Source organism: Macrobrachium rosenbergii, chromosome 48 (assembly GCF_040412425.1).
Source record: "Macrobrachium rosenbergii isolate ZJJX-2024 chromosome 48, ASM4041242v1, whole genome shotgun sequence".
Taxonomy (NCBI): Eukaryota; Metazoa; Arthropoda; class Malacostraca; order Decapoda; family Palaemonidae; genus Macrobrachium; species Macrobrachium rosenbergii.
The window spans coordinates 25806473-25833829 of record NC_089788.1 but is presented as its reverse complement, the minus strand read 5'-3'; the positions used below and the strand labels follow the sequence as shown (position 1 = coordinate 25833829).

The window sequence follows — 27357 nt, the reverse complement described above, 5'->3', positions numbered from 1 at the left end:
AGACAAAGGAAAACTGAATGCCCGTTGTGTAGCACTTGTTTCTTGTCCAACTCCAGTGTGTATTTTGACCTAGATGCTGCTCTCAAAATGGTAAGGATGAAAGAAGAGTCCAGTTCCTCCACATTCACACATCCAGGATTGCACTAGTTTTAGGCATTTGGTTAAGATACTTTCCTGTCCAACACAAGAGTCCAGGTACTTAAACAACTTACTGAGCAGCCACCACACATCTTAAGGAGAAGGTATTATCCAGAGACTTGTGGGTGATGTCCCTCAGGGAGAATGAGGTAAAGGTAGTCTATTTATGCTGGACATCTTCCCTTATTACCTGAAATACTGAAAGTTCTTCCAAAAAGTGAGGGATGGCCCCATGCCCCTGATTTAGTGTGCTCTAGAGTGAGAACGAAAGCCAACCTCTTTGGAGGAGGAGTCACAGGCCCAATTGATCACCCCACAAAGCCAGAAAGTGTGTCCCCTGACACCACTGTCTTGTGCTTACCTCTACAAATAAAAAGTCTTCTACACTTCACCCTCTTGGAGTGGGTCTTTTCCCAAAAGTACTTACCAGTGCATACTGGCAAAGAAGTGTCTCATACAGGTCGCCAACAATGTAGTCTTGGAGGGAGGGGGGGTCAAGAAACCTTAGAATCTCTCGTCTGGAACAGACATGTTATGAGCTTTTGCCACAAACTCAGGAAAGAGAACAAGAGAGATCCTCATCCCTCTGAGTCACAAAACAAGGCAGAACAGGCCATGCAACTTCCCCACCCTTTTTACCGAGGCCAAAGCTAAGAAGCTAAGAGAAAGACAGTCTTCAGAGTAAGGTCTCTGTTTACAGCATATGGCAGATTCAAAAGGTGCCCAGGTGAGGCTCTGCAGAACATGGGAAACATCCCAGGGAGGTTGAAATTCCCAAGGAAAGCAAAACAGCTTAAAACTTCTCATTAGTATAGATAACTCCATCAAAGTGGAGCAATCTGGCCCCTTCAGTTTAAAGACCTCTGACAAGGGTGAGCAACAGCCTTTTAATGCTGAGACTGAAGGGAACTTGTCTCAGTGAAGGTAGATGAAGTCTGCAAGCAGCTGAAAAGACACTCAGTCTGGAGAGATACCACTTCTATTTCACCAATTGCTTAAGATGGCCCACTTTCCATGAAACACATTCACCGAGGAAGACAGCAGTACTCAGAAACTTCCCTTGCAGCCCAGGGAGAAAAGCCTCTCTCTTGCAAGATATGCTGGATAACGCCCAAGTAAGAAGGTGCAGGGAGTGAACTGCCTGGTAGTGCCTGAAAACATCGAAGACCTGGGATGAACACACATAGGTGTAAAACAAACACAGACAAATATATATATATACAAATCTTACCTCTTAAACAGATTCATATAAAAAGATATCTATACCAGTAAATAATAGAATAATCTTTTTACCATATACAACTAATGTGACTTTAAAATCCCTCATACAAAATGCACTTGAGTGGGCATTACATTTGCAGAAGTAAGTAAAACAACCCTTAACTATAAGCAAATTCTGTTGTATATTCCCATGTCACCATACAGATTTCAGGGGGATACCCAGGTAATGGTTTGGAATGACCATCACTCATCTGAGTCTTGAACTTCTGTCAATTGTAAACATTAATTGCATAAGAGATCCTTCCCCAGCAATCTCACAGTGCTGTGTGCATATGAAAATAAACAAATATTTTTTTTTCAATATTTAGCATTTATACAAACAGTACATACACCTTCATAAGTGCATATGCTATAAATGAAAAATCAAGCCATCATGGTTGAACAAAGGTAATTCAAAATATAAAGAAAACTGACCATCAAAAAATAAAAATTTGCCTTGAAAATGTATACAAGCTTGGATTGAAACCTTAAAAAAAAAACAAAAAAAAATTTAAAATTAAAAGTGATGACTCAAATCAAAAGCATTAAGTTGCCCTCTCTGAAGGACTCCAGCACTGACCAAACTGTTTTTATCTTGAACCAAAAGCACTAAGTTGCCCTCTCTGAAGGACGCCAGCACTGACCAAACTATTTTTATCTTGAACTAAGTCTGTATTACATCGAGAGGTTGAACATCAGTCTCCATCCTCCAGTGGCCTTCTCCACAAGGAAGAAACAACTATAAGACCCCAGAGACTGGATCTCTACAACTTCCCTGGCTCCTTTCTCTATAATTGCTCCCACCTCTGCCAACAGGGCCAAAAACTTCTGTGACTCTGGAGGGTAGAACTTGAACAGAATTGGTGTATCCAAGAGGGGAGAACAAAGGTCCTTGAATAGAGGACTGTAACAATCCCAAAGGACTGATATCACACCAAGGCTTCACTCCCGGCTCCTGTCACATGGCCCAATGGTGAGAGAGGCAATCCCATAGTACTTGTGAAAGTTGAGGAAAGGGAGTGCCATCCTTGGTGACCCCCTCCCTCCTCCTCCTGCTTTCCTCCCATCCTGGCTGCCAACTGGGGTGGTGGAAGAATTAGAAGAACGCTGGGAAGACTCCCGGTCTTTCTTAGAGAAATAAGTCTGAGGTACACGTTTGGGCTTCAGAAGAGCAGGTTTTTTGTTGCCCCAGATGCTGAAGGTTTTGCTGAACTTATGGGTCTAGCTCCAGCTGACTTGGCAACCAAGGGGGTTTGAATGCTGTGCAGTTGATGAGGGAGTCTCAGGGGTCCAACCTCCAAAGATCAACCCAACCCACGCCAAACTGTTCCTCAGTGAGAGGCTATTCTCATGCAAAACCTGCCTTGAGAAGAGAGAGGCAATCATCTTTCTCCTTCAAAAAACAAGTGTCAGCCCACTGGTTGGCACTTTGGCGACCCTGGAAGTAAGAGCTTTACTTCTGGACACCAGCAACATCCTAAAGATTGCCTTCTTGTCATAAGACAGGATAACTGCCATGGCAAAGTCTGTTAATATGTCCAACCATAGGTTGAGCCATGGAGACAGCCTGAAAAGCCATGGAGATGGATTCAAAAGGTAATTGCCTTCTGAAGCAGAGAATGAAAGACCCTCCTGACGGCAAGTTCAACAACAGAGGAGGTGACTAGTCCTAGTGCCTCCTCTGACATGAACATGGTGGGGAAAGGAGTTTGCTTGATCTGCTGGAGGCGAGGGAACTTCCTGACCTGCAGATCATGTCATTCATTTAGCACAAGCTGCAGCCTCTTAAGGCAAAGAAGGTGTCATGCTCCCAGGCCCAATCCTGGTCTCGCAATGAACCAGATGAGCTTCTCGCTGGAGAAGGCACGCAAGACCCAGCAGGGAGAGTTGCTCTTGGAATGGAGTTAGGACTTTAACTTTTCTGCTCCTTGGCCATAATGCCCATGGCATGAGGAGAGAACCAAGCACTCACACCACCGCTATGCCTCATGGCCATGTGGTAAACTGCACACTTGCAAGTTGGCAGAGACCAAAGGAGATCTCTCTCTTGTGCAAGAGCACTTGGACTTTATGCATTACGGAGAACTAACACTAAGTGTGGTGGTGCTGGCTCTCCCCTTTGCACTCCTGAAGAAGAGCAAGGAGAATTTACCCTGTTGCTGGAGCAAGCATGTTTTGTAGACTGAACATATGCAGCACAAACAGTTTGCATGTGCCCTCTCTATATGACTCCTTTGAGGTGCTGAGAGAGGGGTCGTTTCAGGCAAAGCCTACTCTTACAGTAACAGAGAGAACCAGTCAGGGGAGGGACATAAGCACTTATACTGTACCTTACTCATGCCTCTCACAATAATGTTGTACACATTTTTTCTCCATGATGAGCAAAAAACACAACAATTACATAAGAGAAGTTTCAACTTAGCCAAAGCAGAGCTTGAAGATGTCTTCACTAGACAGCAGCCAAAGAAAAGGTGCTTGGGGTGACAGATTCCCCTACCTCCCCATTAACACCATTTACTACCTCATTACCGGTTTCAACAACTGCTTAAAACTCATACTGAAGAATGCCCTACTTAAAACGTGAAGGTTTTATTTTTGTATGAACAAATATGATTTTAATTTGAAAAAAAATTTGTAGCTACAGCTACATAACCTAAACATCAATTAATGACACCACTAATATATTACCATTTAATTTCCTCTTGTAAGAATTACAATATCACAAATTTATAAGTAACTGTATTTTTCCTAGGTACACAAATCAGAGCCATTTATATTCTGCAGTGTGAGCTGGAATCAGTCATTGAACACTGACATAAAGGTTGTTAACTAGTGGTACAGGTGAGTGAGGAGAGCTCCATTCACCTGTTGTGATCAAGCACTTTTTCCTTCAGCATCAGGGACTACTTGGGTTGGTTGAGGTGGGATTATAAAACAAAACGTGGGTTTGCTTACTTCAGAAAAATACAAGTTACTTTGAAAATTTGTTGTCTGTTCCTACAGAAATACAAATAATTGCCTGTTATGTAAGAGACCCAACTGATTCGCAAAATGAGTCTCCGCCTAGGAATACCATACACTGAGTAACAATCTAGAGCAAAGGAGCAATGACTCCTGTAACCTCCAACACAATCTAGCATATGGATGCCAGAATGATAGGGCCCTGAGCCAGAGTGAAATGTATCTGAACTCTCACTCTAGGAAAACCAAGTGCTGCCCTAAAGATATGGTAGTACAGTTGGAGTTATCTGGGTCAGTAAAAATTATGGGTTCAGATAATAGCTTTACCATTTCCCCCCAACACTTGTTACAAGGGAGAGTGGAGGGAGTCATGCCTTATGAGCTGAAGCTCTAGGATAGGATGGCTAATTGTGGTCTCTACCTACATTGCAACCTATCCAGCATGTACTCAATGTGACTACTGCCTTTCAGAGGAAGGGAGAGAGAGCCAGTCATTCACCCATTCAACCTCCTGCCATCCATTTAAACTTAGGCAAGATGCTTTTTCATCCATGGGGAATTTGAAGACTACACAACCCAATAAGCAGCCACACCTAAAGAGAATCCCAGGACTCCTGGGGTAAAATGAAGTAAGACATTCTTGTGCATCCACACTCCTGCCCTCATTACCTGTGAACCAAAGATTTTCCAAATGGCTAAGGAAGTGCCAAAGGCCCTGGCTTTGACAGCTCTAGCAAGGATTGGACAAATGTCCTTCTCACATGAAGAACTATACTAGTGAGAATGGGTGTTTTGGACTCCACCTTCTTGGGCCTGCAAGTACTACAGTGACTCTAACACTCTGACCTAAGACGTCAGATTCTCATTAAGAGTGCCACAAGGCTTGCATTGGGCACAAAAGTATTTCATCTGAATCCTCGCTAAGAAATTATTGGAGGGAGCGGACCAAGAGATTCTCATGTTTCTAGTCAGAAACTAAGGGTGTTCTCATGAACACGAATAAGAGGAATCCCCAGCTCTCTATGAGCCAGATAGACACAAAATGCCATGTAATGTGTCAATACTCCATGACTTGAGGGCAAGATCATGATCCAAGGCCTCTCCAATGCTTGAGTTAGATTGCAGAGTCAAAACCCACTTTAGAAGCTACAGCTAACAATTTGGGCAAGTCTTCAAAACATTTATGAGTACAGACAACTCACTGATAAAGAGACATCTATGGCCTTTCGTTTAAAGACCTGGCTCATGGCAGAAAAACAAGGACCAAGAGGAGCCTGTTTCAACAAAAGTGGATGAGTAAGTCCGCAATCTGCTGCAAAGTAGTTCTAACCAGAGAGACCCCATATATGACACCAATCAGAGATGATGGTCCACTCTGTGGTACAATGTACAGTAGTTGATGCTACCTCAACAGATGCAATAAACAGAAGAGTGGGCCAATGGGGAATCTCTGTGCCCACTGACCAGAAGAGCTTGGCATGGGGCAAACAGAGAGCTACCAAAGTTATCTTCGACCCAGAGTGACAAATACTCAGTTGATTACTTAGTGAATCAGACAATGATGAAGAAAGACAAAGATCAAAAATATCCAAATGTCCAAGAGCGCACAAGGTCTGGAACAGAACAGAACAACAAGAGTTTCCAATAACTGTGGCAAACAGGACAATTCCTACAGTTCACCAAAGCTCAAAAAGTCTTTCCCCACACAAGTAAGTATAGAAAAATCCATCTAGCTGGAATATTCTTGACTGACAAGCTTGATGGTAAGGCAAACCACCCAGTCATAAATCTCTACTTAGCCAACCAACATAGCTGAAGGAACACCACCTCACACATCTGTTGACTTACTACAGTCTTGTCCTTGTTCATCAACCCTACAAAGTGACCCACCACCTGATTCAGGAATACCTGCAGTGCTATTCACTCTAAAAATGTAGATATGCAGATAAGGTTTGTCCTCTGTCAATATGACTGAGGCAGACAGACCACTCAGGTGGGCTTCCCACCCCCATCTAATGGGGCACAAGATCACAAGCATGAGGCTTATCATGTATGCATACACAGCAAGTTCTGGATAAACCAGACAGCACTCAAGGGTTTGAAGTATCACATGTATACAAGTCAACTTGATACCTTGTGGTATTGCGCAACAGTAACCTATTGCATGTGAACCTCCTGTCTGCATATACACTGCCTCATGATCATAAAAGGTAAGGAAAGAGGGGCACTCCAAGAGGAAGGAACCAGAAATACTTGGCAGTGATGAAGGCAGAACGGCTACTCTGGAGAAGCCTGTAAACATCTTTTGGCCTTCCTCTGCTATTGCCAAACCTCTTCACAACAAAGGAGGCTACCCAGGACACTCTTTGCATCGGTGTAGAACATCAGAACTGGTTAAACTACCACTAAAGATATAAGCAGCCAAATGCCAGTGAATGGCCTGCTCACCCTTTGTTGTCCATTTTTCTTGTTCAAATCCACACTGAACAAAAAATATGAAGCTATAAAAGGAAATTTTGACTAGATGGTTAACCAAGTGCACAGCAAGATGTCATAACTCTATTGTGGCTGAAGCAAAAGAGCTTGATGATGGCAGGTGTGGTAGGTTCCTTTCCCACCCACCTACCACCAGTTGATGATGGCAGGTGAGGTAGGTTCCTTACCCACCCACCTACCACCAATTTAACTACCTTTTTACCAAATTTCAACCACCAACTCCAGTTGCACTGAGGAATACTCATACATGAAAGATGAAGGTTTGTATTCCTGTAGGATAAAGCAACAATTACATAGGTTTAAAAAAAATACTGGTGGATATAAAGAAAAAATAAGTTAAAATTTATAACTGTTCTATTACATACAAGATCGATGCTTCTGTTAACACACATTAAAAAAAAAATATTGTATACCATGATGATCAACATTACATCGACATTACATATCCAAAATCATTCACATACACTGAACATTCAAGTACGGAAAGACAAGGGATTTTTCATTATCACAAAAAGTAGAAGGTATTTAAAAATAGAAGAAAATCCCACTGCTTTTTCTCTTATTGAATTAAACGGAAGTCCATGGTAAGCCATGCAATTATCACAGACTCAATGAAGTGAAAGCTAAAACAAGAAACAAAAGCAGGATGAATGAATGACAAAAAAATGCAAGCTATGAGATTCACTTCACTATACATGAACTGCTATCTTAAATTGGTATTTTCCCTAACCTTTTCAACCTTTCAATGTGAAGATCATGTAATACTTTGTTAAATCCAAAATAAGCGTCGTTTGAGGTAGGGTTTATGTTAGGGTATAAAATATTTAATGATTCTGGCATCTCTCTTCTTGCTATGAGTTCACTAGCAATTCTGTCGATGCCATTTTGTATATGAGAAACACCATTCAGCAGTCCATTTGATGTACTATTTAGGACACCTGGCACTGGTACTCCTGCTACTGCTGCACTTCGTAATCTTTCCTGCAAGCAATTCATGTTGTTCTCTAGGAGTGGATTATTCATTGGAAGATTGTGAGAAGCAACAGAGGAAGACAAACTGACTGATGATCCATCTAGATGAAGATTGTTTATTCGTTTAGAAAGTGGTTCCTCTTCAGGTGTCTGCTCTCTTAAACGCTTCATTACTGTATATTCTTGGATACACAAGTACCTGCAGAGAGAGAGAGAGATGGTTTTAAAGCAAAACTTCCTGGATATATTTGATAACAGGCACTAGTATAGTCAATACGTATGTACTCTAGGCAAGGAAAGGGAAGATACAGTTTTCATTAGATTTTGTTCATTGAATTTTAATTTTTTTCTTACAGGAAACACATAATCATGGTAAATTTACTCTAGAATATGAAAATACAATGCAAATTATATCATATATATTAAATCTGCAAAACAAAAATGTTCAGATGCTTAAAAACACCATGGATGTCCGAAGTAATCAGATATTTCTCAGATGACTTCGTTCATAGAGATCTAAAAGATAGTGTGTGGATATCTCGGTGTAGTACTGTTTATCAGAATGGCAATATTTACTCGTTTTCCGTTATGAACAGGCTTATTATTGCACCATCATACGAGGTAATGATAATTTCTTTAATTTTTACACATTCATATTTGTATTTCACGGTGTTAAAGGTCAGCTTGAATTAATGGCAGTAAATGTTGTGACAGCTAGGGTAGGCTGACCAAATCTATTTAAATCCGCAAGAGCGTTCTCTATGATGTGAGGAGCAGTGCTAGAACTTCAGCGGGAAAAACACAAGTAACTGGATGTTTCTTGACGTTGCCATAGTTTCTCTCTCTCTCTCTCTCTCTTTCTCCATTACTAAAACATACTATACAAATATGGTATCGCTCAATCTCTAAAAGAAAAAAAATAATGAAATGAGTAGCTCTACGTATAAGCCTAGGCTTACACAACAGCAAATCTCTCTCTCTCTCTCTCCATTGCTAAAACATACTATACAAATATAGTATCGCTCAATCTCTAAAAGAAAAAATAATGGAATGAGTAGCTCTACATATAGGCCTAGGCTTACACAACAGCAACTCTCTCTCTCTCTCTCTCTCTCTCTCTCTATCATAACATTGCATTCGTTCCTTTATTGTTCCCCACGTTTTTCGTTGGACATTGCTCAAATTTAACTCTTGATTTCATTATGGAAGATCGTGTTTCCGATTATGCAAGCATTCCGTTCACTGTGGTGTCATAAATTCATTTGTGTAAGGTTACTTGGTAGGTTATGTCGAAAAATGTTTATTTTGCTCAGAACTGTCACTGCAAATTACAACTTGAATGAATACTGCCAAGCTTACTACTGCATTTAAGTAAATGATTTCAGAATCGTAGAATATGATTGAAAGGTATAGGTGGTCAAGCAAAAAACCAACACAATAAGACTGAAGCTCCTCCCCTTTCTAAAGTTGCCAGATGTCGCATTATTGAGTAATATATGTCCGAAGATTTAAAAAACTGTATCCTCACTTTCCTTACCGAGTGTACATGGGCAAAACATTTAGGAGCACTACTATTACCATGTTTCTCAACTTTTCAATTCAATTTATTCTTGGATAGAAAGGTTCCTGCAAAGAGGGGTAGTTTTAAAACAATTTCACTGAAATATTTGACAGAAGGCAACAGTATGGTTAATACTTATTATGTACATGGGCAAAAAATTTAAGTGTGCTCCTATTATCATGTTTCTCAGTCTTTCAGTTCTTAAAACATAAATTCCAAGTACACTGTGAACAATTTACTTCTCCAGTTTTCACCTTTCATTCAACATCTACAAAACACCCCCACAGAAGTGATTTGGTTCAACAGTCCCTTCATACAATTGAACTTCAGCTTCTACAGACACTCCCAGTTTCCTCTCAATCTAAGTACACACCTTTAGTGATTCACCTATCCTGTAGCTCACCTTTTTTCTCCAACCTACCATCATCCAAAATATTAACTCCCAAATACTCAAGAGAATCTACCAGAGTATACTTTCATTTTCTCTGTCAATAAAAATGTTTATTGCTCCATCTCTCAAGCTCCCATTTACCCTTATAGCCTTCTTCTTGCTCTAGTTTATTCTCAACTTTCTCCAATTGCAAATAATTTCAAACTCTCACAAATCTCCAGAATTTCTCTTTACAATCCCAAATCAGTACTGTATTGTCTGCAAACTTTAATCATTCCACATTACTGGCATTTTTTTTACTTTAGCAGCCACTTCCACACAAGAATTCTTTCTTTTTCTAGAACTGGATAAAATGACAGCCAAAAAAAATGTTGGTTAAAAAGATGTGTCACGAGGCAGGTGAGTAATACCATGGGATATCTTGTATACAGTATACAGTCGACGCCCCGTATTCGTGGGGGTTAGGTACCACAACCACCTGCGAATAACGGAAATCCGCGATATCTTGGAACGCCCCCCTCCCCCCCCTCTAAAAACATATAACTGCCTATTTTAATAGTTCAAACAACCAACACTGTACACCGTAGTACCTTAAACTAAAATGCTTATAACTGCCTATTTTAACAGTTCACTGCCTATTTTAATAGTTCAAACAAAAATATATCTCAAATTACCATTCTAAAACATTTTAACATCACTTCAAAGTCATCTTACAACATTACCCTCTTACAACTGTTATTCATACCAAAGTGAAAACTAATCAGGCAGGCACACACACTTTCTTTCATACAGTATTCAAGCCATCTCATTTTCTTTTATAGGGGAAATATTGGTAATTCATGAGAGAGAGAGAGAGAGAGAGAGAGAGAGAGAGAGAGAGAGAGAGAGAGAGAGAGAGAGAGAGAGAGAAACAAAAATACACGTGCACATTAAAAATATTTAATATTAAGATTACGTAAATCATATGGGTACTGTACTCACCAATGATCAACACTGACTGAAGATGATGATGATAATGATGATGATGAATTAGCTGTGCAGTCCAATGAATGAATTTTCTGCACAGCAAAACAGAGGCGTTACACCTCCTCTGGGGCACCTCTTCCCCTTCTTCAGGAGCTACTTCATCAGGGGTTTCAGGAGGTACCATCATGTTTAGGTACTTAAACATTCTCATGAAGGTGTTATAATAGGGATTATGAGAGCCCCTTCTTCAGGAGCTGCTTCATCAGGGGTTTCAGGAGGCACCATCACATTCAGGTACTTATGCATTCTCACAAAGGTGTTACAAAAGGGATTCATGAGAGCCCCTTCTTCAGGAGCTGCTTCATCAGTGGTTTCAGGAGGCACCATCATGTTCAGGTACTAATACATTCTCACAAAGGTGTTATAATAAGCTTTCCTTAAAATCATCCCATGCCTCTATCATCGTCTGCAGCTCCTTGTCTTTCCTCAGAATCTGATACAGATCTTTAACTTCTTCAAAGTCCTGCTCCGTCGGGGGTCAGAGAGTAAATGAATGAGAGTGGAGAGTGCTTCACCATGGGCGCTCGCAAGGATTCTACCATCTTTGTATTCCTTCTCAGTGAAGGAGACGGCACTTTCTGTCACGCCATAATACAGGATATTTCCTCTCTCTCAACATTACAATAATGTCTGCCTCCCCTTCCTCTAGCACTTAGGCTCTTGTCCAGATGTAGAGGAAGAACGGCATTTAGGAGTCATCTCACTGCATGATCCAAAAAGATACCCACTGATTAAAACTAGACACACAAAGTGAAATGAACAGACTGGCCAGATACTGGGAAGCTGGGTCACTTGCGCAACATACTTTGCACATCGTGTACATTTTATTGATATTTTGCTTTGTTTTAAGATGACTGAAATTATATTTACTGTACAGTACGTTTTAAATACGTAGGTAGTTTGTAGAACGACTGGACTACTGTACCTCCGAACAAAATAGGTTAGTTTACACCTGCTGAACCTGTATGGTCGTTCTATTTTCATGTTATTTTCGTGACTTACACTTTTTATGATAAAAAAAATGATTTACACTAATAATTTTCAAATATTATAGTACATGTACTGAAACACTAATGTAAACACAGCAAAATATCAATAAAATGCATTTCTTTTCTTATACAGTATACTTGTACATTACTGTAAATACTATTGTCATTAAATGATTCATTAATTACGTACCTGACAGTACTCTCATTCACACCAAATGGCAGGCTGCTTGAGCGTAATTTCTTCCCTACTTCAATATCCAGAAGGTCTGCCTTCTTTTGTAGTCATTACCTTACCCTGGCCCTTGGGCTTTTCACCAGTAGCCTTAGGAGAAATTAGGGAATTTTGGAGGCATCTTAGGGCACAATTAACAAATATGCAAAGAGATAAAAATAGCGAACAATCGGACACTGTAAGCGAATGAATGGGCATGGTTAACTGAGAGATACCGTAGATGCCTTGTGAAGATGCATCTCCACAAGAAAGTCAAGGAAAATGAATGGCACTCCTGAATTGGCTGCTTTACAAAACACCAGCCAATAGTGTGTCCAGGAGCATTGCGCCTAAGTACTATTACCCAACACGGATTTTCTCTTTTGCAAGTTGTGTGTTTGGCTTGAGGGTGAACATTTTTCTTACAAAATGTTCACCCCCAAGCCAAACACACAGCTCACAAGGGAGAAAATCCATGTTAGGTAATAGTACCTACGCACAATGCTACTCGACACACTATTGGCTGGTGTTTTGTAAAGCAGCCAATCCAGGAGTGCCGTTCAATTTCCTTGGCTTTTTTTTGTGGAGATACATCTCCACAAGGCGTCTACGGTATCTCTCAGTTAACCGCGTTCCACTCATTCGCTTACGTCCGATTGTTCGCTATTTGAATCTCTGTGCATATTTGTTAATCGTGCCCTAAGATGCCTCCAAAACGCCCTAATTCTTCTAAGGCTACTGACAAAGAGCCAAAGGGCCAGAGGAAGGCAATGACTCTACAAAAGAAGGCAAACCCTCTGGATATTGAAGCAGGGAAGAAGTTACACTCAAGTAGCCTGCCATTATGGCATGAATGAGATTACTGTCAGGTATGTAATTAATCACTTAATCATTTATTGACAAAAGTGTTCACAGTAATGTACAAATATACTGTAGAGGATATACTGTACTGTAATACAGGGCATCCCCGAGTTATGGCAGCACCGACTTACGGCGCTTTTTAAAATATATTTATCAAGAATTGGTATCTAGTTAGGTGCTGTAAGCAGAATTACAGCACTGTTAACTGCGCTTACAACAAGAATAGGTATTTTTGTTACAGCACCTATTAATTAATAAGCACTGACTTACGGTGGAAATGGACTTATGGCGTGCCACTGGAACGGAATCCCTTCTGTAAAACTGTGGCCCCACCAAATCTGTCATTGCAACCCATACTGCCAAAGCGGCCTTGTCCGTCTATAAGCATGTCCACCTTCTGCATATGTGGCCCCACCACGCAAACAAGACGGACAGTTCAGCAGCATTTGCCGTCATGGAGGGAGTGTGTAAGCTTTTGCTCCATGACTCACTTTCAGCCAAATTAGAAGTGCTGGAGGATAAGAAACTTTGGATTCATGACAAATTTAGACAGAGGAAAGAGTGGAGAATATCATACTGGTATAATGGACAGTTTATGCATGCCTTGTTTACTCAATAGTATGGAAAAGTAAAAAGTTCTTGTTTATAAATGTACCATATTCTAAAAAAGGGCAAATTTGATACTTACTGATATCATTAAATTCCAATTCTAAATGGTTACACAGCGCTAATTAATTCCTCCTTCATGTGGACCACTGTTCAAAGATGCATGTCCAACTGCGGCAAAAACAAAATGTTTTGTTCCTTGCACATGCAGTCCGTTAATGCACATGGTGCCACCCACGCTCATGCGCACTGAGGGGCCACTCATATTTGAATTATGGCAGTTGATTGAGATATATGTAGACGCACAAAACACTTTAGCAGTGTGGGACGCACGACGGATTTGGTGGGGCTGCAGCCTAAGTCAGAGACTGCCTGCATATAAATTTGACATACAGTAATTAATGTAATTAATTTTCTTTATATAATTACATAAAAGTATTTTAATCAATGTAATTAACTTCATTACAGTAATTTTATTTATATAATTACATACAAGTATTTTAATAGGTTCTGAATATTTTCAAGTACGTAAGAAGAAAGAGGCGGAAATAAGAAAGTCCGTAAGTATTAGCTTCTTGGGTAGTGCCAGGAGCGTCCACTGTGCATGACAAAAACATTGTCAGGATGGAGTCGTCATTGGTAGTGTGGGTACGTGGCAGCAGGAAGAACGTCCCCCTCGATGGCAACATTATCTGTGAGAAGGCGCGGCAGCTATACCAGCACTTTTTGACTCAAAACAACACAGGAGGTATCGATGTACAGGAAGCAGACTTCCTAGGCAACGACACGGAAGGTGGCAACATACACGAAGCAGACTTCGTAGGCTTCGACGCTGAAGAAGAAAAGGAAGAACCACAAGCAGGACCATCGTCAGCTCCTCAATGTTTTCAGGTGAGTATATGTATTTAACGTGTGCATGTGTTCAATACTGAAGCATATGCATTTTTGCATACCTTTATTTTATTTTTAAAACATAATATATGAGAACCATTAATCAACTCAGTGGTCTGGTTAAACTATTTTACGAATAATAATACTTTAATAATCAAGTCAGCAAGGGGTGGTTCCACCATTTCCTGAAGAGGTACCGAGGAATGTGTTGCTGCATGGGGAAGTGGCTGCAAATTATCCCAAGTCCTTCAAGATCATCAATGATAATGGCTACCGTCCAAAACAGGCTGGTTTTAATTTGATACAATGTTACTTTATACCATTTCTCTTTCATACTGTTTACATTACTGTATTACATTTTTAACTGAATTTCCTAGTTTTTTACAATTGTAAACATCTTTAGCTTTACTTTATTTAATAATTTTAATCCTTTATTCCAGGTGTTCAATATGGATGAGACTGGCTTGTTCTGGAAGAAGATGCCTTCACAGACATACCTCATGAAGGACAAAGCCAGAGGCCCCGGTTCAAGGCCCAGAAAGATAGGGTTACCCTCATCAAGTGTGGAAATGCAACAGGTTTCATGCTGAAACCAGGCCTCATTTACAGGAGTGCCAACCCCAGGGCCCATGAGAATAAGAATAAGCACTTGCTGCTGGTGTTTTGGATGCACAACGCCAATGCCTGGATCACACAAGTCCTTACGTCTAACTGGTTTCATCTGAGCTTCATCCCTCAAGTAAATGATTACCTCACCGACTTGGGCATGGAGTTCAAGGTGCTGTTGATTATGGACAATGCTAGTGACTACCCTGTGAATCTTTGTTACGAGGGATTCCGGATCAAGCTTCTCCCTGCCAACACCACCTCCTTCCTCCAGCCTATGGACCTGGGCATGATCTGTGCCATCAAGGCACTGTACACTCGGAACTCCCTCGAGCACCTCGCGAAGGCAATGGATGGTGACAGTGAATTTATGCTGAAGGAATACTGATGTAAATTCATGATTGCCATGTCTGCCTGTCATCAGCCAATTGCTGAATGACATGGAGACCTTTAATGCCTGCTGGAAGAAGCTATGGCCGGAGTGTGTTCATAACTATAAGGCTTCTCTCCTGATGAAATTCAATATTTGACCAATGGTACGGCAGTCCAATTGTGAGGACGCTTGGTGGAGAAGGCTTTGATGATAGTTTACAGTATATTTTTGTTTGAACTGTTAAAATAGGCAGTTATAAGTATTTTACTTTGTGGCAAGTTCTGCAAAGACCAGGAAAGCTATGATACTCAAATGGATCAAAACCCCAGGAACGGTACAGGCATTCCCAGTTATTGGCAGGCTTGGTTTTAAGGGGCTTGTCAAGCGATGAAAATTGCAGATTTTTGCTTATCAGGTCCGATAATCGGGTACTGGCACGATACATACCTAACAGAGGCACCGATCTCTGGTTATTGGTACCGATAAACGCTGGGATTTTCAGTTATGTATTGGCAATTTTTGCTTATTGTTACACCATCAGAACGAAAACCCCGCCAATAACCGGGAACTGCCTGTACTGTACTGAACTGAAGGTACTGTAACAGACTTTACTTTGTACTGTATTGTACATAGGTTCGTATGCTATGAAAATAAAAATTTCTTTTATACAGTAATTTTGTATTTTTATTTCCAGAAATTAAAAGGAACAGTAGAATTACAATAGTACTGTACCTGTACGGTTACAATACTCTACTAACAGTGCAATTTTTGTATATTTAGTCACAAAAACAATATGAACATATGGTAATTAGTGAATACACAGTATCTCTGAAAAAATCTGCGAATTAGTGAATTTTCCATGACAATTTTGGAGATAGATATTTGGAGGCATATTCCACTGAAAAAACTGTGAATGCTGATCAACAAATAAGTGGGGGTCCACTGTAACTCAGTGATTAAAAAAAGACATCTCCCCTTCTTCCTAAGAGTGAAATCAAATTAACCAAAAGGCTATGGTAGAACCATACGCACTGACAATGAGTTCTTAAGAAGATTGCTTAACCAAACAGACAAAGCTGTTCAAACAGAATCTCAATCATGCATGGCAACAGAGCTCATTCCTGGTCCATTAAAAGGAGGATAAAAATGATATTTTCATAATAAAATTAAGTTTAATATATATTTACTGAGTAATTAGCTATACTTTCCACTCGTGTGGCAGCTTAAATTTTAAAATCCGCGGTAGCGCTCCAATTGTTTAGTGTAGGTGACAGTCCTGCCCACTAACAGGAATACTAGGAATGACTTAGCAGACAACCTCATTCTGTTTCTGCCCTATGTCCATCAGAGGGGAGGAGGGTGGGCCCTGATCTTGTAATTACTTGGTAAGTATATATGAAACTTAATTTTATTAGGAAAATATAATTTTCATATAAGTAACTTACCAAGTAATTACATAGCTGAATCCCACACTGATAGGAGGTGGGATACATGGACATATTCCATTCCAAAACATTATGTAATGAATTTGAAACAGACAAAGTTGCTAGCACTGGAAAACAATGCTTGTTGTTCCTCATCAGCTACGAGAGCTATTGCTGGAGAATACTGCCTCTGGTTGCTTCCCATCTTAACTTGTACTGACGCGGCAGTATAGCCAAGGATCACCTCTACTAAGTGGGAGCTTTGCAGCGAAGGAGCATTCCGCTGGCTGGCAAAGCATCATTAAGTGCCCTTGCCCTGTAGGAAACTCATTCTCCTGAATCTGAGAGTACGTCTCAAAAAGTTCATTGGAGATGAACGTTAATGTGTTCATACACAGAGGGCAAGACAGGATCTTGTCAGGACACCCTAGGTATGGGTGGCCCCCTGATTGTAAGGGTTGCTCAGGTAAAACCAGAAAGCTCACTCTAAACATTTCACTCACTCTCCCAGAGCCAAGGATGTCCGTCAAATTATTTAGCCCTTCATAAGCCATGAGGGGTCAAAATGACCCCACAGAATTTTTTAAATGCTGTCAACTTGCTAATTATTGCTTTAGAATAGTGACATGGATTGCCAGGTGGGGTCACTAGAGACCCCACCTGGCAATCCATGTCACTTGGATTTCATTTTACATTTTACCAGATTCTTCACATTATTCATCATGCCTGTGCCAGTGAACCTCTCCTATGGGGCAGGAGGGAGAAAAGATGAAGATCCTCCCCCATCTGATGATGCTATTGATATGTACAGTGATATATCTTGATGTCAGTGACTTTGAACAACAAATACTTTCTTCAAGTGATGATAAAGAGATTGATGATGATGATCATGATGAAAGTGATAGTGCAAATGGAGATTCTCATCATATCTACCAGTCAGGGAAAGACAAAGTAACAAAGTGGTATACAGAATGTCCAAGAATTGGAAGGATGTCACAGCAAAACAGTTTGTGAAAAAGCTGGTCCTCACAGTGCCCTTCTGTTACACAGTGAACTTGCTGCTTTTAACTTTTTCATAAAAGATGGAATAATTGAAACAATTCTTGACACAACTAAACAAAGAGGATGATGTAACGTGTAAGGTGAAGACTGGATGGAAGTGAATGCAGCAGAACTTTTGAGTTGGATTGGACTTCACATTAGATGTGAAATCGACAGGGATAATTCTCGTTACATTGATAAACTATTTAGTACCAAGAATGGCCCTCCTATCTATTGTGCTACCATGAGTACAGTTCGTTTCCTACAAATAAAAAGATGTTTAAGATTTAATAATATGAACACTCAAACTGAACGACAGAATGGTGCACGAGGACGACTGGCACCTATATATGACGTTTTCCAGAATTTTGTTGAATCATGTCAAGTCAATTACAAAGCTAGTGAACATGTAACTATTGACGATTTCTTGCACCATTTAGAGGATGATGTCGATTCAAGGTGTACATGCCAAGTAAATCTGATAAGTATGGTGTAAAAATATGGGTCATGGCAGATGCAACAAATGCTTTCCTTCTGAATGCTCAAGTTTATCTTGGAAAAACTGAAAGAGGGCACCCACAAAGAGTTGTTCATGACCTAATAACAACCATTGAAAATACTGGTAGAAATGTAACTACAGAATTTTTTTACTAATTACAGACAAGTTAAAGAGCTTCTTAACAAGAATCTTACAATGCTGGGTACTTTGAGGAAGAATAAGGAAATTCCTCCAGTATTTCAAAGATCAAAAGGATCGTACGGTCTATCCAAGAGAATTTGGCTTTTCCAAGGAGGATCACATTATGGTCTGTAGTTATGTCCTGAAGAAAGATGCTGCTGTTTTATTGTTAAGTTCAATGCATTTCAACAGGGCTACAGAACCAGAAGAACCTTTCAAACTGAATTTTATACTTGACTTCAATGCAACAAATGGGGGTGTTGATCAATCAGATCAGCTTGTGAAGAACTACACATGTAAGCGCATATCATACCAATGGCCACTGGCTATATTTTATTGGATGTTGCTTGTTACGATGCCTTTGCGTGTTTCATGATGAAAAATCCTACAGCATATAAAGGGCTAATTCAGCAAAGGAAATTCTTAACAGAGCTGGCAGAACAGTTATGCTTGCCACAGATAAAATGCTATTTTGAGTCATCTGGAAGCTATTTTGAGTCATCTGGAAGATATATACCAAATCACGTTAAGTTGTGTATGAAGGCATTTGTTAATGAAGGTGATAGTTTGACATCAGCGTCACAGGCTAAAGGATACCTAACAAAAAGAAACAGATGTGGATTTTGTCCTAAAATAGACAGCAAGACACAAAAGTCATGACAAAACCTGTGATAAACCTATTTGTCATAAGCTCATTATCAGTTTGTGTTGAATGTTTACCGGGTTCATGAATCATTTATTCTCGAATTCCAATTTTAGATATATTATATATTTTTAGGTTTACTTATTTCCTTTCATATTTCTGTGCATAGGCATTACTTAAAAGTAATACATAATAATGTCTTAAGAGAGCTTCTTATGTAAATGTCGATATTTATGATCAGAAAACAAATTCAACTCTAATTTTTGTGTCTTATCATGATGGCTTTCTGTAATTAAGATCTATGGTACAATAGCTGCTGAAGCACTTGTTTTATTATGTTATGAACAAGTTCCATAAATAAGAATGATGAAGCATAAACCCATAGGTGGTATGAACACCTACATATAAAACTTTGGATTTAAGGAAATAAAAAAAAAAAAAATACACACAAAACAAGGATATACTGTACAGTATTGTTGGCTTGCTTCATAAACTAAGCCATTAAAACATATGCAAACAATAAAATTGTTGCAACTTTAATAACATGTAGGATATCCATTATCTAATTTGGGGTCTCACAGACCCCACCTGGCATTTCGCATTACAAAATTCCACCCGGCGTACGAAGGGTTAAGGAAGAAAGCAGATCCCTTTTTTTTTTTTTCTTAGCCAGGAAAACAAAGCATTAAAGCACAGACTGTCTCCCTGAGCAGAATCTACTAACTTGTCTATAGTCTGAAGCTCACTAACTCATTTGGCATTTGCTAGGGCTACAAGGAACAGAGATTTCTAGTTGAGTTGAGAGACATGGAACAGAGAGGCTATGTTTGAATCCCAAGATACGGAGTCGACTTTTCTCTGCCTTAGAAGTCTTGAAAGACTTAATAGGTTGCTAAGATCTTCATTAGAAGATAAAACTAGACCTTTGAGTTTAAATACTACGCCTAGCATTGCTTTATTCCCCTTGATGGTGGAAGAAGAGAGCCCCCTTGGCGGTCCTCAGGTATAAGGAGGAGTTCCGCTATCTGAGCTAAAGAGGAATTCACAGACAAGAGCTTATTACCGTTACACCATTGTCAGAAGACTGCCGACTAAGATTGGAGTACTTGGTAAGAAGACTGAAGTCTGCATCTTGCAACAGTCTCTGCAGTCGGTCTTGAAAAATTCACTTCTTCCAGGCAAGCTCCTGGACAGATTGTAAATCTGTCCAAGAAAAGAGTGGCCCACGCTTAGTGGTATCTTTTGAAGTGAGGTTGTCTGAGTAGATATGGATTGTGGAAGGAGTGATTGTAGAGTCCACCAACAACCATATCTGGTTCGGGAACCATTATTCACGGTTTAGAACAGGGCTAAGAGAGTCATTGTCACGTTGCGATGAGCCTGAAAACTTGTTCAGCCTTTCCTTAACCGAGTTGGAATGCAGAAGGGCGTAAAGGTCCAGGTTGGACCTAACTTGCAGCATAGCGTAAGTTGCCCATGCAGGAGGGTCTACAACTGGAGAATGAAAAGAGGAAGGCAAAGGTTCCTTGAGGCGGCAAACTGGTCCAAAATCGGCCTGTCCCATACATTCTACAGATTCCGCCAGAGAGAGAGAGAGAGAGAGAGAGAGAGAGAGAGAGAGAGAGAGAGAGAGAGAGAGAGAGAGAGAGAGAGAGAGAGAGAGAGAGAGAGAGAGAGAGAGAGAGAGAGAGAGAGAGAGAGAGAGAGAGAGAGAGAGAGAGAGAGAGAGAGAGAGAGAGAGAGAGAGAGAGAGAGAGTCTCCTTGCTTCCTTCTTCTCTATATGGTTAAGGACTGTGGTCTTGAAACAAGATTACCACAGTCTAGGTGTGAAAAAGGGTTGATAAACGCTGGAGCCGTAAATGAAAAGCTTTCAGCTATCTGAGAGATGAGAACATATTTAAAACTGTGGTCTAGTAACAAGATTACCACAGTCTAGGAGTGAAATAGGGTCAGTAAGCACTGAAGCCATAAGTAAAAAGCTTTCGGCTATCTGACTGGGATCAGAATATTATGATCTTCCAAGGGCCACATCCCTGAAACTACCCGGTTCCCCAAGCAGGCTCCTTAACCCAGATCCTCGGTGTTTGAATGGAAAACTAGGTCAGGGCTCGTGGTATGAAGGAACTTCCCTTCCAAAGGTTCAAGTTCGGACAGCCATTACTGCAGGTCCGACCTAATTTGGAGCTAAGGGGATAAACAAATGTGTCCAACTGCATTTCCCTATCCCAAATGTTAAAAAGACCTCTGTGCACTTTCCTTCGAAGGTAATCAACAAAGTCAGTCGTCCAGGTAAGACTGATGTTCCAGAACATGAAGTCAAACACTAGAGGAGCGAGGACTTGAGAGAAGGTTTGCCGTAGAGAGGATGAAATGCAGATCCTCGCACTAGAGGCCTCTGTCCAGCCAAACAGACTTGAAATACTCCCAGAGCCTGGCGGGGACATGGAAGGATACTTCCTGCACTTCGTTTTCTATTCTTAGAGAAAAAAGGGGCGTTGTGGGCCATGCAGATTCACTGACAACTATAAGGACTCGCAGACAACCGAGCTGAGGGAACTTGCAGATCCTCGTCCCAACTCGCAGACAACTATGCAGACTAGCTGCCGACACTGCTGACTCTTTGACAGTTGGAGGACACATGGACATTTGAACGGACTCGATTATAACGGACTCGCTCACACCACTTACACAGGTCGAAGACATATGCGGAAAACACAGAAGTCTAGGCACAGGCATAACTGCGGGTTTGTCAAACTGAGACAAACCAATTGCAGAACAGACACAATTCTCTCAACTGAGGGAAGAGGTGCTGTAGGACTGGAGAGGAAAATAACAGGGCTGAGGGCAATTGTGTGACTCACTTAGTAGTAAAAGAACACCTGAGATTCCTCTTTTTGAGATTTCAAAGTAAAGAGTAGGAATCTCTAAAAACACATCTCATTTGTCCTTACCCACACAGGACAGGACTCAAGAGACAAAACTGAGGCAATGTCTCTTGAAAAAAAACTGGAAGTCTTCTGTCTTCTTAGCCAGTGCTCCTGCTGCCTAAGAGGAGGGAGCTTTCTTCACAAAGCTCAAAAACACTGGACATAAATGACCTAGACTCCTAGACACTAACTGTCACGGAGGTGGTGTCGGTTACGGAAAGGGGAACCTCTCTCTATGCACACGAATGCTCTCTGTATGGCGCTCGGATGCAGGAGACTGATACTGAAGAATTGGTGCCAGGTTATCAGGGGCTGATGCCGGTCACTTAAAAAACTGGAGCCAGGCGCTCAATCAGGAACTGGAGCTCAACAAAAAAGCCACAGTGCGTTATAAAAACCGGTAGTCGTCGAGCACTACTGAACCAAGTACTCGAGAATTAGAGCCGAGCGCTCGAGAACTGGCGTTGGGCAAGTAGGGACCAGCTCGAGGCACTGGAAGGCTGGTGTCGGGCGCTCAGCTTGGCAGCTGGCACTGAACTCTTAGCAACTGGTCCCGAGCATGCATAGCCAATCCGTGGGTGCTTGGGAGTCGGCGCTGGGCACTCGGAGACTGTGACTAACTTATGTTGCCTGGACAAGCACACTGGATGCCAAATACTGGTGCTCTGGTGAAAAGTAATCCAGGCTGCGCCAGGCACTGCAACCTGGTTGAGGACAGAGAGGGATCTCTTGTCTGTTTCAATAGAACAGGAGACAGTTTGTTGCCGCTACATCTTTTCCGGGGACGGGACACACCGAGAAGACGCCTAGAATGCCTCATGTCAGGGCTCTCCAAGTCCAAAGACAACTGGCGGACAATAACAGAGACGCACTTCCAACCACAGTCTGAGGATCTTCCATTAAGCAAACTGTGAGCAACAGGTTCTACCGAGGAGGTGACTGCCTGTGGGCAAACCTCACCAACCTCCTTTGGACCTTCGGTAAATCTCTCCCTTCCATCTAAGAGCATTGGGGGGTGGGTGCTTGGGAACCACTGGACGCTTGGAAGTTGCTCGAACGCTGGAAGAGTGTTTTGGCACTAAGCACTGGCGCTCTACAACTGGAAGTTCAGGAGAAAAGCTCCGTGGACTTCCAAACCAGAATCCGCATCACTAGAGGAGAACTACAGTACATCCTTTTGGACGCCTTTTCAATAGTTGTCCACCGAGGCCTGGGACCAGACAACAGACTCAACTGAGGGGGGAAACTACCTGGGAGCAAACCCCCTTGGACTACCTTGGACCACCAGTATGTCTCCTCCCAGGTTCAGGGGAGCATGACAGGGACTTTAGGAGATCCAACAGGCTGGATAGCCACCTCCTCCCCTACACTTCCGGCAAGACACCTTTTCAGTGGCTGTCTGTCACAACCTGGGAATGTACAACAGATTCGACTTCAGGGGGCAACTACCCGGGGACTTCCCATCAGCCTCCATTGGACTTTCAGTATGTCTCCTCCCAAGTGCAGGGGAGTATGACAGTGACTTAGGTCTAGGAGAACCTACGGGCCGGATAATCACCTCCTCCACTGCACAAAACTTCATTATCACAAGGTTAACTTCTGTTAACCCAGACACAAGACTGGCAAAGGCACGGGAAGGAAGCGAGGGAGCCAGGCGTCGGAGAAGATAAGAGGGCTAGTAGCAGGAGAGAAAAATTAATGCGGGGTGAGTTGGCACTGGGCGCTGAGTGCTCCCAGGTTGTAACTGGCACCAGGCGAGCTAGTAACTTGGGTAGTTAGTGAGAGCTCCAGTGCGCTCGGCGCCGACTCTCGGCTGTCAAGGTCTATTTATCCAAAAGCCCATAGCCACCAAAGTAATAAATTTCTCTCCTTACTACGGTCTGCCCTTACACTTTTTCAGTTCTCTGCAAAGTTAAGTGTAATAATAAAATGTTATAATCAATTCTTTACTGACAATTTTTTTGAAGTACACAAAGTACCATCACACAAAACATATCTCAATTCCTATCAAACATTATCCGAGACTTGTTGATATGTATTCGCCACCGAAAACATAGGCTCAGTAGCTAACACGATATTTAAGTTATAATATGCTACTCATAAAGGAGAGTTAATCAACTGATTGCAAAATCGTTGTAGCGAAATATGATAAACTTGAATCAGATCTTAACAACAACATAATAAAATATTGATCCTAAAAGCCACAGGCTTGAAGGCTACTCAAATTCAGCAATATTTCACCGAAATCTGGTTATCCAACTGGTGAGTAATAAAGTTGCTGCAAACACCCAATGTTTACACCGAGTGCAGCAGAGAATGAGGTTGTCTGCTAAGTCGTTCCTAGTATTCCTGTTAGTGAGCAGGACTGATCACCTACACTAAACAATCGGAGTGCTACCGTAGTTTTAAAATTTAAGCTGCCACACAAGTGGAAAATATAGCTAAGTAATTACTTGGTAAGTTACTTGTATGAAAACTGAAACTTCCCCTTCCATTAGGAGACCTGGAAAAACCAATGAAAACCATATTCTACCCACAGAAGAATACAGTACTCCTGTTGCTAGTTAGCTACTAAATTACCAAGCTTCAGTGACCAAACCCGGCTTTCCTGAAAGAATATCCATACAGTATAAAATACGAAGGTTTGTATTCTTGTAAGAACAAATGCAAGTTAAGATGATGTGCATGGCTGATAGGGAAAAAAAGTTAATTTTTACAGAGCATATTGTGACTTGAATAATTTCTGGGATGCTATTTATTTTTACCTCCTCAATTCTTTGACTAACATGGCTACCTGTGCTGAACAGTTTAGGGATTGCCAAACATTTTTCACATGGCTGCTGAAAAAGATTCCGATGCTTGCTTAAAAGGGATACATCCTAACCTCGGTCAGAGATTCCTACTAGACACTAACCCTTGCAGTTCCCACGGCTCAAGCTTACCTTTGGGCTAAGACTAGAATACAATGGTGCTGCAGTCCTACTCTATGATGCTTTATCCTCACCGCCATCCATAAGCAATGGGACCGATTACTTTGACGTGTCTTCTCCAACTATTTCTAAAGAAAGCATCTTCCTCAGCTAGAGACTTCTCCAAATTCTCCATTTCATCATGCCATCTAATCCTGTCGCCCTCTCAATCTTCTATTCAAGCCCACTTCACTTCCTCCCCCTTACTCATCCTTACACGCCCATACCATCTCAATCTTGACTGCCTTATCATATCAATAATCTTGACCACCCTGGCACTTCTGATTTCTTATTTTTAAAGCCAATCACGCAGCAAGAACCTGAAAATCCACCTTAGCATCCTCATTTCTGTTTACTCCCTCCAGTTTATTACGCATTCTTTATTCACATACTTCCTAAATACCTCCGTCCATTTCCCCCAAGCTACTTTTATCCTACTCCCAAAATCAGTTTCACAACCTCCCTCTGGGATTAAATAAAACCCAAAGAATTTACAATTTTCTATCTTAAACCTTGGCTTCTCCTATTTTGTAAAAATAATCTAGCCCTTCCTGCTTGCTGGCCATCATAACCTCAGCTTTACCTATATTTATCCCATACTTTCTGACTCAGGAGATTCCTGCCCCTCTTATTCTTTACAATTCTTCTTCAGCGTGCTGTAGGCTAATCACCAGATCATCTACATGTAACAATCCCCATAGGTTTTGATTCCTAATCCCATCACACAATATATCCACAAACAGTACAAACATATGTGGGTAAGCACTAACCCTTGATGTAAACACACTTGAAACTTCAGTCCTACTCTATGGATAATGACTGTCAATTCCAGCATAAGTTACTTAGAACTGAACAGAGAATTTAGGCCGAAGGCCAAGTGCTGGGAGAAAAACCTCGCAGTTGCACTATGAAGCATTTATTAGGCTAGAAGAGGGTGGAAAGTGAGATGGGAGAAAGGAGGAATGAAAGGGTCTGCAGCTATGGGTTGAAAGGATGCTGCATAGAACCTTGAGTAGTACCTACAGTGCAACGCACCTGAAGTCCTCTGGTGGCACTTAACCCCCCTACAGATAGCATAGGCTATTTAGGCTGCCTACAACCCTGCAAAAATGAGTTCCTGGTTTTCTCTGTTGCTTTAGCATTTCAAGTAAGTTACCATTCACCAATATTGCTGACAACAATCAACTCAATCATTTTCACTTCCAAAAGGTCTCGGCCTCCTACCAATCCTGGTTTCTCACTAAGCCTATAGGATAGTCCAGTTCCTCCTAAATGATTAAGTAGTCTAATGGTTCATCGCAATGCACAAAACCAAATTAGTCATAAGAACGAGGGTAATAGTAGCTAATAACCGGAAAACAATCCTGCTAAGCCTACACATCCGTACTCAATTTCTGCGGTGGTCCTGGACTAGGGTAGACATTACTGTGGCCCACTTAGCCTGGCCTAGGATACTCGGATCGGCCCTATGGACTGGTGCTGTGCAGTCGCTCAATAGCGAAGCTGTCAGTAAAATGGTAACAAGTGTGGTTGATTTTTGGTTTAATTCAGTAAACAACACGATACAAGATTAGTTACCCAATTATTTCTGAGAGGGGCGCTGGGCGGTGCGAAAATGAGTCTCGTAAGCACAAGAAACTAGGATAGCCTAGGCAGAGGCCGAATGGTACCTGATTTAAATCGATGCGAAGATGTGTCGATTCCTTTAACGAGATTCGACTGCCTGCATTGCTCTTAAAGTTTAGTTTGCCGACGTCCTGTTGAAGTTAATCTAAATTCAGCATTAACGATTTAGGCAGAAGCTTAGATTTCTTCGAACCACGATGGATCAAACTGACAATTGGCTAAGGCCTAAGGGCGCATTCGTTTTGACAATTGTATTTGTTAACGTCGTCAGCGCCCAGGTTGGCGTATAGCGCAAACACAGAATACTTTTAGATCCTGAAGCTCCTGAAATAGCAAATAAATTCATATGAAAGTAATTTTGATATCAATTTTCAGTCATCTGAAACTTCGTGCAGCTAAAATGAACTTTGACTTCTTTGCAAATAAAGAAAAACAAAAACTGCTAGATTGCGCACCACCCTCCCTGTTTTTCACGTCGATTCCTGTTTACAATGACTGTACTGTTTTGTTTCTGAGCGGTTTGAAATGTTATTGGAGCAAGATCAGCAATATTACAGGTACAGCTGCTCCTAAGTCACCACAATAATAACGCCAACAGTAGTTTTCTGGATGTTTATTTCCATCATTTACACCACACTACTTCAAATAAATCATGGACGTGTTTGAAAACACGCGCCGCGGACCTTCAAAGTTTTCAAACCCATA

General features: G+C 41.2%; 1 protein-coding gene across 1 annotated transcript; it reads right to left on the bottom strand.

The window, feature by feature from the left end:
- Window positions 1-7191: 7191 nt before the first annotated feature.
- Window positions 7192-27126, bottom strand: LOC136831301 (uncharacterized). The gene is made up of 3 exons (XM_067091437.1): window positions 27108-27126; window positions 26697-26976; window positions 7192-8026 (listed from the first exon to the last, which is right to left on the bottom strand). Exon 3 carries the CDS (start codon window positions 7996-7998, stop codon window positions 7564-7566), a length of 435 nt encoding a protein of 144 aa, XP_066947538.1. The 5' UTR covers window positions 7999-8026; window positions 26697-26976; window positions 27108-27126; the 3' UTR covers window positions 7192-7563.
- Between the last annotated feature and the right edge of the window lie 231 nt (window positions 27127-27357).